General features: G+C 55.8%; 1 protein-coding gene across 10 annotated transcripts in view; it reads left to right on the plus strand.

Annotated features, from left to right (window-relative positions):
• PFKFB3 (6-phosphofructo-2-kinase/fructose-2,6-biphosphatase 3) overlaps nucleotides 1-8672 on the plus strand; it is an 84921-nt gene extending 76249 nt beyond the window's left edge. For 4 of the 10 annotated variants that reach the window (XM_067700679.1, XM_067700616.1, XM_067700671.1 and 1 more), the window contains 4 exons: nucleotides 895-1068; nucleotides 2546-2568; nucleotides 4649-4701; nucleotides 6109-8672. In XM_067700679.1, coding sequence (XP_067556780.1) covers nucleotides 895-1068; nucleotides 2546-2568; nucleotides 4649-4691 — 240 coding nt within the window. In that variant the 3' untranslated portion in view covers nucleotides 4692-4701; nucleotides 6109-8672. Of the gene's footprint in view, nucleotides 1-894; nucleotides 1069-2545; nucleotides 2569-4648; nucleotides 4702-6105 lie in introns of all 10 variants that reach the window. The other 6 variants (XM_067700626.1, XM_067700652.1, XM_067700662.1 and 3 more) reach the window with 6 other exon arrangements.
• The last annotated feature ends 2884 nt before the right edge of the window (nucleotides 8673-11556 follow it).

Here is an 11556-nt window from a genome sequence, read left to right on the forward strand (position 1 = left end):
GGACGGCTTCCCTTGGCTGTGACGGCACCTTCTGAGCCAGGGTGGCAGGATGCGCGTTTGCCCTCCTTCCAGGAGTAGCAGCCTCCCCGCCGGACTGCCAGCAGCCGGGTTCTTGGGGTTGGGCCCGAACTGGGCTCTGGTGGCCCCTGAACACTTCACTTGTTCAGAGCAGGGCAGGCAGGGGCTTGCTGGAGACAGACCCCAGCTCAGGCTCCTGGGCCACGAGCTACAGAGTGACAGGCCCTGGGGGACTTCAGAGGTCCCCACTCCACTGGAGTTGTCACTTCGTCGGAAGGCTGGTGTTGGGCCCTCGCGGTTTCCTGCGTCTTTGGTCTCCTGGCTGGGGGAGGCTTGCGTTTCCTGTCCTAAGCTGGGTGTTCTCGCCAGCAACAGGAGCTGTGAAGATCCTGGCTTGAGGTCAGTGGGAGGAGGTCCAGCACGACACCTGCTCGCCCCCCGCCCCTCCTGCCGCCCCCAGCGGTCGCCCAAGCCTCACGCCCAGGACCCCTGCCTCTGTGTTTTTGGAGGCTGGCAGCAAGGTCCTTCTTCTGATCTCTTCCCTGCTGTAACTGCATCACTGTCTGTGCAGAACCGTCCTGCTCGTCCTCCCTCGCCTGCTTTGCGAACATCGTGTCTGTCTGAGTGGGTGTCTTGGAATGATCGGGTAGGGGGTTCGGGAGGAGAGATCATCCCTTGTTCTTGCCGAGGGCTAGACACAGGACGAGCCAGCAGCACCTCGGTCCAGGGCCGTTCACCGTGGTCGGGCTTGTGGTCTCAGTGAAATCTGGAAGCAGAGAAATGTGTTTGGTTTGGTTTTGGATTTTTTGTTTTGGCTTATTGACTTCCTTTTCCTCGTAACTGTCGCCTTCTCTCTTTTGTCTTTGTCTCGCTTAGGATGCAAAGAAGGGACCTAACCCGCTCATGAGACGCAATAGTGTCACCCCACTAGCCAGCCCCGAGCCCACCAAAAAGCCTCGCATCAACAGCTTTGAGGAGCATGTGGCCTCTACCTCCGCTGCCCTGCCCACCTGCCTGCCCCCGGAGGTGCCCACGCAGCTGCCCGGACAAGTGCGTTGACCCCCTTCTCCTTCCTGAGTCGAGTCTCGTGCAGGGTGGGGAGAGCGTGCCTGCTGGGGAGGAGTGTGTCCGGTGGGGCGGTGGTGGCCTCAGGCCCAGGCCCGCTTGGGGGTGTGCGGGGAGAGGACATGGATGCCGCTCTGAGTGTGGGACCCCCGGATCCGTCCTTGAGACCTTGGCTGTGTGTGCACACGCCCGTTCTGGGGAGGTGGTGTTGCCCGGGCAGAACCAGGCAGAGCAAAGAAGTGGCCGAGTGTCCGCGATCCATTCACATTGGTGAACAGTTTCTTCTAAAAGTTGAAGGCAACCCCCAGTTCAGGAGTCTCCATCCAGCTCTGGGCTGTTGGCTTCTGTGTGTCCCGGGGACGTCTTTTCTGTCCCCACGCTGAGTATTCTTCCTCACTTGCTCCCTTGCCATCGTTCCCCGTTAGAGAAAAGCTCTTGTCAGATGGGGCCCTGGGAGCGTGTACGGAGCCAGCATGGCCGGGCTGGAACCCGGGCCGGAGGACCTGGAATTAGCCACTTTCTCCTATAACGTAGTAAAAAACCCCAAAGCAGAAAACCAATTAGATTTCATTCTTAGGTTATTTCATTCGCTGTGATGGTGAAAGGCTAAAAGATACTGGCTACTGGGCATTAAGATTTTTTTTCAGAAAACCACCCTTTTCCTCAACAACACCCGAGAATCCTGGCCAGGATGTGAGACGTAGAAATCCCTGGGCACAAATTTGGGTCCCACCCAGTGGTCTCCCCCACCTCCAACCCGCCACGCCTGGCCTCTGACACAGAAATCACAGGCTCAGGTTCGAATTGGATTTGTTAATGAGCTGGGTGCTGAAGGCCCACAAGCTCTTCCTGCGTTTCCCCCAAAACACATTTAAACCGTGTGTTGTCTGAAAACGTGTTGTGTTGGGGTGGGGGGGTGCTGTGCAGCCCCAGCAGGCCATCGTACCTCTTCAGGCCTCAGTTTTCGCATCTGTGGAATGGGGGAGCAGCAGCTACTGCCAAGGGCTGATCAATGGGGTGATGGTGCTGAGACTCTGACATGGTGGTGTCTGCTCCTGGCGCCGGCTCTGGGCTTTTATTGTCAGGTTCCGTCACCTCCCCGGGCCTTCAGTCTCCCTGTTTTTTAAAATGAGGGAGGTAGACTGACTGGGAGATGTCTAATTAGTGCTCCTTTCAGGTCTAACGTCAGAGGTGCTTTTCATGAAAACTGAGAACTGAAGTGGTGTGTCAGTGATACCCTGCGCTGGTGTAAACGGTGGGGTCATAGCTGGAAGGTTAGAGGCCGCAGTCACAGATGCCGTGGGGACCGGCCGGGCGGGGGTTGGGCAGTGTGCAGGGCCACTGGCTGGCCAGGCCGGGAGGGTCCAGGGCTCTGTCCCCGCGGAGGCTGCCTGGTACCCGATGACCTGGGCCCTCACCCTGTCCCTCAACTGACTCTCTCTCCCACCTTTTCTCTCTGCAGCCTTTGCTAGGGAAAGCCTGTTTGTAAGTATTTTTCTCTGAATACTTTTGCTTTTTGCATCTCTTTCTCCTTGCTTGCCAGTTTGGCCTCCTACCTGTTAAAAGTGTTGAGGGTAATGCCAGTTTCTGTGACATCTGAAGGAGGAAGATGGGACGGGAGGAAGAATAAGGGATTCATGGATTTTCAGAAAAGGATACAGGAAGTCGGCGGGTTTTTGGTGCCTCCTCCTGCTGCCGCGGCCACCGCGGGGCCGGGGCGATTGTTAGTATTTGCAGTGCTTGGTGGCTGGATGTCTATCTACTTTTTCCCTCTTAGAGTCAGATTTTGGCGGGAGCTGGGTTTGTGCCTACTGACGTTGTCTTTTAAGTTCTGGGCCTCTCCCGGGAGAGCCCTGGAGAGTTTACCCAGAGCCTAACCTGCAAAACAAAGAGTGGAGGACCCGAGCGTCTCCCTCCTGTCCTGGCAAGGACCCCCACCTTCAGGGGCTCCGGGACCCCCAGGCTCTGGAGAGGTCTGTTTGGGAGCCATCATTCTGCATCGGGTTGTCCTGTATCACAACCTGCTCGACATTTACGGTCGCGTTCAGGATGGGGTGCAGCTTTTTCTCTGCAGAGAGTTCAGTGTTAGCAGCTGCTGGATAATCCAGCGCTTCCTCTGCTCCGGTGGCCCCCAGCCCCAGAAGGAACTGAGGCCTTTATGTTGCAGAGTTTTAATAAGAGACACCCTGAAATATCATCCCCAGCGCCACGAGTCACACCCACCCCGCGTCCCTTTCGCTGGTTAGGCTACCTGGACTAATTCACGCAGAAACGTGGCTTATTCTTGGAAAATAGGAGCTGTTGGGCATCATGCTTGGACTAGGTGGTACCACCTGTTGAGAAATGTATTTCATCACTTCACGGCTTGTACACATCCCGAGTCTTTGGTCCTTAAAATATAACCCCAGGAGGTCGCAAGGCAGTTCCTGTCCCTGTTGCCCAGATGAGGGTGAGTCTCTCACCCACGGTCACCCAGCTGGTTCGTAGCAGAACCAGCCCTCGAATGGGTCTCCCAGTCCCAAAGGCTGGCTGTTTTCTCTCTGCTGGTTTCCAGAACACCGAGGGTCCCATTCACCTGCCTATCCTGGGCACCTGACATTTGCAGCCTGTGGGGCGTGGCCCCGAGCTGTTCAATTTCCTTTCTGTTTCTTGCAGCCTCTCCCCTGCAGCTGCTTCCCGTGGCCGAGATGTGTTTATTTAATGGTGGGCCTGCCCGTTACATTCAGTCTTTAAGAGTAACAGTCCCACGTCCGTTACCGCCTTGACACCAGGCGTTGCACCCAGGACGCCCTGGGATCGAGAGTTCTCCTTGTGTGAAAACTAGCCTTTGGGTTTGGAACCTTATGGTTTTGCATCTGTGTGTATCCTGTTCCTTCTGACCCATGGCCTGATGCTGCCAGGAGAGAAATCTTCTTGCTGGGAGGGGGCCATTCAGGCACATCCCCCAACCCTCTAAGGTTGAACTTGGCCATCTCTAAGGTTCATGATGCCTGTAGCCAAAATCCCTTCAGTTCAGCAAAAATGTGTTCTCCGGACCCATCACGCCTGCATCCGCTCAGGTGACCCAGCGTCCAGGTGTTTTGATGATGAGAATATGGATGTAGCACTTAGCAAGATACCTGACGTGTGGTCAGGGCCTGGTGCACAGTAGCTGTTCCCGTGGGAGGTGTGATGCCCTGTGCTTTGGTGGTTACATCCAGGGCTCTCTGGTCTGTGTTCCCTCCTGCACAGGCCAGGGGGATTTCTCCTCGTGGGCAGCAGGAGCGCCTAGGGACTAGGGAGTGGGGTGCCCCTGGGGTCTTAGGGTTGTGGCCCGAGGATGCCGGTGATGGTAGTGCTCTGGTAAAACAGGCACGACAGCCAGGTGGGACTCAGCGCCCGCCCTGCAGTCCACTCTCCACGGGCTGCACTAGGGCTCGGGACCAACGGACCATCTGACCCTCACGATGCATCCTTGACTTTTAAATTTCAAATGCACGCTAAGAAGAGAATCCTACTAAAGATGTTTTGTCTTGTTTTTCTTTCCCAACATGTTTCTTCCTTCCCCCCCCACTATGCTTGAAAGACGAACTGTCTGTCATATTTTCTCAAAGTTTTCTCCTTACTAACCTTGGAAAGGTAAATGGCTCCGTGCATGCCCTCCTGTCCCCTCCACGTCTCTCTGGGTCATGGCATCTCAGCCCTTGGGGCGTCTCAGTCTGCGTGAAGACTGGCCATTGTGAAGTCTGTGACTCATACACCCTGTGCCCCAGAACTTGTGTGCCCCATTGTCTTGAGATCCTCCATGTGTCCAGAGCCAGGGGCACCATGAGCGAATGACGTGGCCTGTGCCTGTGGTCCCCCGTGTCATCATTGCATTGCCATCATTCGTGGGTGCTCCAACCTTGGGCATGAGGTGTCCCAGGGTGGGTGGGAGCCAGCACCTCCATCTCTGACCCCACAAGTTGACTGGGTCCTCTCTGGCTGCGAGGCTGGGGGCCTCCCCAGGAGACAAGCCGCTCACAGGGGCTGTCTGATGCACTCGTGGTCGGAGGGTCGGTCACCTGGGCTCCTGAGTCCGGCTGAGAGCAGGCTCAGATCAGGCACTGGCTTCCGTGCTGCCAGCCCTGCGATGGTCCTCTGTAGAGATTCTCCACCTCAGCCCCCCGGTTCACGCGGGAGGGGAGTGGGCCTTGGTGATGCTTACATTTCTGTCTGCCTGGGTTCCACTCTCCCTGCTGCCCCTTTGAGACAGTCTTGGTGGAGACACTCAGGATGCAAGAGAACACTTTTAAAGATTCTGCTTCCCTATCCTGCAGTGTGGCTTAGTAGGGAGGGTAGGTCAAGAGACTGCTGCTGTGTGGTGGCAGCCACCGTCTGTTCCCAGCTGATTGAAAACTATTTTTTAAGGGGGTTTGGGTACTGGCCAGCATCTTTGGGGTGGGGCTTCTGGGCAGGATTGCTTTTATTAGAACGGGGTGAGAGCTTTACTGACACATGCCTTCCCTGCCCGGTTCCCTTCCTTGAGTTCCAGCATCCGAGCTGTGTTCCTGGAATCCAGGTCCCTAGGTCTGTTGTATACCCTGCTGGGAGGAGAGTCCTGATGCTTCTCCAGATTTAACCTCACCCCCACTCCTTCCTCTGCCTGACAGCGAAGCTGGCAAGAGTTTCCCGGGTTGGGGCAAGGGTAGCCTTGGGCTCTAAAGCGTCGTGAGCCGGGGGCGGGGCGGGGGCGGGGGGGCTAGGTGCTGGCACCCGTGCTTCCCAGGACAGCTGTGACCCACAGGAGCTGCCTGCCCTCCCCTCCCTGCCTCCCTGCCTCCTTCAGGCGGACGTCAGGGGCCCTCCCGGCCCTTCTCCCCTGGGACCCCCGGGCTTAGCCTCCACCACGTTCCTGGGCCACTGTTTGGTAATGATGCTCTTCAGGGCCGTGTTCTTTGTTGGGGAGAGGGGGGCACGTCTCAACTGCATGGCTTTCGTCTTTGCTTTAGAACCCTAGTCAACAGGAATGGTAACCGGCTTCCCCGTCTTTTCTCCCGAAAGCAGAACATGAAAGGCTCCCCGAGCGGCGCGGAGGCCTCCAGGACGCACTGACGCAGCCCCGCCGGCGCCCCGCCCTTTCGCTCCCGCAGCTTTGCTCCTGCCCTTCTGTCTGCCCAAGGCCAGCGATCCCGAGGACATCTCCCGGAGGGCGGCGTGGAGGAGGGGCTGCTGCTCCAGGAGGACCGGGCCCCCGCCTGCCTGTGCTCCCCTGGCCTTCGGGCCACGCGCCCCGCGGACCCCTTGAGGCCCGGGAAGGACGATGTGCAGTGGAGGCGGGACGGCGGCGCCTCCCCGTGGGCTTGTTCATCTCGTCTCTGGACCTTCCGTGCTGGGGAGATGACACTGCCCCGAGTCCTAACCTTAAATGGGGCCTGGATCTCAGCTGCTGAAGGTTAAGGGACACTGAAGACTTTCAGAAGGCTCTTGGTGCCTCTCGGCCTGGACGTTGCCTCCGGCAGGGAGCCCTTGGCCCGTGCTAGGTTGGGGTCGGCCGGGAGAGCCTGGAGCTGGACCTGCTGGTCAGCCAGGCAGTGACCCTCCGCGTGTCGCTCATCCTCCCGGGTGTGTGTCCTGTCTCTGAAGATGGTGTGGGACCGTCTAGCTGCGGAGGCAGGAGGAAATACATTGCCGAAAGATCACCGGGGCCTCGCCTTCCAGGGAAGGCTCCTGCCTGGATTCGAGGCGCCTGGGACACGGCTCTCCCAGGGCTGCTGGCTCGTGCACTTTTTTTATGGCAGAGAGTGTGACCTGAAAGTCACACCTTCAGGAACTTAGATGTTTGCCTTTTGCGCCCTTGGGGTTGGAGCTCTGAAAGGATGTGGGAGTTGGGCAGCCTGTGGGGAGGGGAGGGACCCCTCACCCCGTTAAACGGCCGGGGAACAAGGGCCTGGCCGCCTCCTTTGGGGCCTTCATCACGTCCTGTGTTTCCCTGGTGGGGACAGTGGCCCAAGCCAGGCCTCGCTCGCGGCCACTTCCTCCGAGAGCCTGGCTCTCCGCTGTCTCCTGGCAGGATTCAGCTCGGTTCCCTTGTGTCAAGCGTCTGCTGTGTGCCCAGCGTGGAGCTGGGTGCCTTGGGCGATTCTGGAGGAGAGAATGTCCTCGTTTGCCTTCGTGGCACCTGTGGCATTTTGGGGGCGTGGTTCAAGGCAGGGCTTGTGGACACGTGGTTCTAAACACCTGTAGTTTCCGCCTGCGGGTTTTCCTCTGAGGCCTCCGAGGACTGGGGGAGGGGGGGTGTCGAGGCCCAGGAGGATGGATTTGGACTCAGCGGTAGAGTTTGTCCAAATGACCCTTTTCAGGATTTCTGAAAGCCGGTGCCAAAGGTCACCTTCCCTTCCCTTCTTGCCTTCTGCTTTGGGGTCCCACATCCTTACCCCTCTTAGCTTGTGCAGTAGTCACTGGGGGTAGAGGCAGGGGCGTCTAGACAGCTGGAGCTGGGAGTGGGGACAGGAGCTGTTTTGGGGTTTTTGTTTGAGAGGAGCTTGTAGAAAAATTCACGTTCCTCTGGTTGGGAGAAATGGGCACACGATTCAGACACCCTACAACCAGGTTTGTGGGTTTCACACAAAACCATTCAAATCCTCCCTTCCCTTAACTGGCCATCTTCCCAAGACAATGTCTCTCTGTACATTCCTGTGCAAGACTGGTTACTTTCTCTCTTTCGTGCTGTCTTGTCAGACGTGTGTGTGTGTGTGTGTGTGTGTGTGTAGGTTTGTGTTTTTAGATGGAGGGACCTGCGGCTCTGCTCTTGAGAATGGCTCTCTTATGTCCACCTTGTGGTTCCTTCTCTGGTTGTCGGAGCTGACCCTGAATTTTGACTCTTCTGGCTGGTCTGAGTGGGGTCTTCATGAAGGTGTGTCCCCCCTTGCCTCTGACTGCCCGAAATCAGTGCATCCACAAAAGATGCGCTTGGCCTAACCCGGGACCTTGGTTTTCAGGAGCCTCAGTGGGGAGAGAGAACATCAGTACGGGCGGGGAGGGGAGATGGGGAGAGGGCGGAGGCTGGGAGACTGGAGACCAGGGGCCTGACATCTGAGGAGGGAGGCGGTGGACAAGGATGTGTCTGAGCCACAGTCTCAGGGCTTCTGCAACGCCGACCATTGACTCTCACTCCCTCACCCCCCGGAAAACATCTGGGACCAATATTTTTAACTTTGCATGTTTGTTTTGGGGGCGGGCTCACCCCTCTCCTTCTTCTGTCCTGAGACTGTGGGCAAAGCTCTTCGTTTGGGGGAGGGGGGAAGAAAGACTGTTGGAACCACGCCAATGACGTTTTCGTTTCTAATACTTGAAATTTATTTTTTTATTATTTTGATAGCAGATGTGCTATTTATTTATTTAATAAGTATAAGGGATCCTGAAGACGGAAAGCTGTATAGATTGGGTCTTGTTAGTTGGTTGGCTTGGGGGCCTTTTACGTGTGATTTCTGATTTCTCTGTGTTCTGTATACATTTGTCTGAATTAATTACCCGGGATGAGGCTGTGCCAGCTTTCAAACAGGGGATGCCTGTCGGAAATTTGTATATTTTGCAGTTGCCAGAACAATAAAATACCTGGTTGAAATACACGGATGAAGTGCGTCTCTGGTCCTTTTTGGGGGGCGGGGAGGAAGAGTCTTTCATCACACTTGGGGTCAGTACACCAAGTTTCTACCACTCAGCCCCATCGCCTTCCTTCAAACAGGACTTGCAGGGAATTCCCTGGCGGTCCGTTGGTTAGGGCTCTGCGCTTCTACTGCAAGGGCCCTGGGTTCGAGCCCTGGTTGGGGAGCTAAGATCCTGCAGGCCGCGCAGCGTGGCCAAGGAGAAAAAACAAAAGGGGACATGTAGATTCTGATTGCCTAATGTCTGCATTTGCAAAACAATGTTGTGTCACCTTTAAAAAAAAAAAGAATAGCCTTTAGTTTTAGAGCAGTGTTAGGTTTCCAGAGAAGAGCAGGTAGTACAGAGAGTTCTTGGATACCCCCAGGTCCAGGTATATGTCTCCCCTGTTATTAGCATCTTGCATTTGTGGTGCATTTGTTACAACTGATGAGCCAATATTGATGCGTTATTATTACCTAGAATCTATGGTTTCCACTAGCGCTCACTCTGTTGTGTGGTCCTGTGCGTTTTGACAAACACGTACTGATAGGTATCTACCATCACGGCATTCAGAATGCCATCCATCCCTTCCCCCAGCCCCTCCAGTCAGCAGCTGTTCTGTTTTATTGATTTATTTATTGATTTATTTGGCTGTATCTGGTCTTAGTTGCGGCGCGTGGGCTTCTCTCTTGTGGCATGCCAGCTCCAGAGCACGAGGGCTCAGTAGTTGCGGCACGTGGGCTCTCTAGGTGTGGCGCGGGCTGTACAGCGCTCAGGCTTAGTTGCCCCGCAGCATGAGGGATCTTAGTTCCCCGACCAGGGATCGAACCCACATCCCCTGCATTGGAAGGTGGATTCTTAACCACTGGACCACCAGGGAAGTCCCAGTCAGCAGCTGTTCTCATACAAGCCCTGCAGATGGTGTTGGGGCCCTGGATAGAATCACAGGAAGGCATTTCATCTTAGGTTCTTGGTCCCTTTCACTTCCCTGCCCTTCCTCCCACCCCCTTGTAGCCCCTTTCAAGGTTCCAATGGGAAGAGACTCAATCCAACTTCCAGGACCACTTTGCCACAACTCAAGCCTGTCATTTTGCTTCAGCATCTTCATCTCTGCGATGAGGGGACTTCCTCAGGTGAGTACGGGGCTGGGTGAGGACATGCGTGTGGCCATAAGGCAGCACTGAGCACCCCCATCGGGCATGGCCTTTGTGACCCGCAGGGTTCTCACCGTGTCTGATTTTCTTTTTCTTTTGTCCACAGCCCCACTGCTACGCTCCAGAAATAGCCCTCACTCCCAAATTAGTCCTTCTGCATCCCATACGCTTTCCAGCCCTACCTTGTGAAGAGAGTAGGACTCAGCAGTTTGGCACCTCCACTGTGAAATGACTTCGGAGGTTGCCACCTGTCACCGGCATGACGGGGCACAGTGCTCATTATGCATTGGGTTCAGGGCTTAGAGAGGCAGCTTTCGCCTTCCACTTCATTGGAAGGCTGCCCTAACAGGATATGTACATAGTTTAAAGTCCCAGGCCTGTTGGGAGATGGGAATCCATGACAGTTCTGTGGCCTTTTGGGCAAGCTGAGAGTCATCTGTGCGACAGTGATGGTTATTGAAAAAATACTGAAGAATGAGTCACCAGGTGGACGCATGGTGGGTGAAGGGGTACAGAGAGCTGCAGGAAGGTGAATGCTGGAAGGACACTCGTTAGGGACGGTCTAGAGCCAGACTGTGGCTCTTTGTACGGGAAAACCAAGTGAGGGATTCCCCAGTGCAGATAAAGTCATTCTGTCAAACAGGAACAGCTGCAACGCCTAAGACTTAATGGTCTTAAGTAGATCCTTACGCGGCCTGAGGGGTGAGGCAGTTCCTGTCTGCTGTTTTGCAGATGGAGAATCTGACACTCGCCAGAGGTAAAGAACTTCTGCAAGGCTGCTTAGCAGGTGAATTTCAAGGATTCAAATCCAAGTGCCTGGGACACTAAGGTTTGTGGCTTTAACCATTGTAAAATTTCCCCTCCTCCTATTTCTGGTCTCTCCAAGTTAATGGGAGTTAGCAGTGGAACAGGTGAGAGGTCAGGTCAGTTTCAAGCTGCCTGCCCGCTGGGCTGGGAGGCATGGGCCGTCTTCCCGCCTTGCTCCCTGGGGTGCCCAGCTGGTGGTCAGACGGTCAGGGTCTTCAGAGAAGTCAGCAGTGGCCCTTCAGGAGAAGGTGGGCGCCCTGGTCCAGATTCTGGACTCCCCAGGTAATATCCAGAATCCTCCTTGCTAATCTTTCCTCCCAAGAAATTGACTAGCACCTTTTAGAGGCAACAGATCACAGGGTTGCATAGAGAGGGGATGCCTCGTGGGGTGGGGAGTGGGCATGCGTGCTTAGAGAAGAGTTGCTGCAGCAAAGTGACCTGAGTGAACAGAGCTGGTGGCGTCCCTCTCGAGGGCGGGCTGTGCCTGCACTCTTCATGCCAGGTGCTCACACCTGCAGGCCCGGGCGGCCGGCAGGAGCCTCCAACCAGATTGATTCTCATCTCACTTTGCCCTCGGCTCACTCTCCACTTTTCCCACCAGCACAGTTGAGAGTCTCTTAACTTGGAATTACTTAATAAACTGTAGCGGGAGAATTGGCCAACTATTTGGGAAGAAAAAGCTAATCAGATCATGTGTTGCACCGTCCATCTAAGTGTTTTTAAAAAAATCAAGCTAGGGCTTCCCTGGTGGCGCAGTGGTTGAGAGTCCGCCTGCCGATGCAGGGGACACGGGTTCGTGCCCCGGTCCGGGAAGATCCCACATGCCGCAGAGCAGCTGGGCCCCGTGAGCCATGGCCGCTAAGCCTGCGCGTCTGGAGCCCGTGCTCTGCAACGGGAGAGGCCACAA

Source organism: Pseudorca crassidens, chromosome 1 (genome assembly GCF_039906515.1).
Source record: "Pseudorca crassidens isolate mPseCra1 chromosome 1, mPseCra1.hap1, whole genome shotgun sequence".
NCBI classification, from domain to species: domain Eukaryota; kingdom Metazoa; phylum Chordata; class Mammalia; order Artiodactyla; family Delphinidae; genus Pseudorca; species Pseudorca crassidens.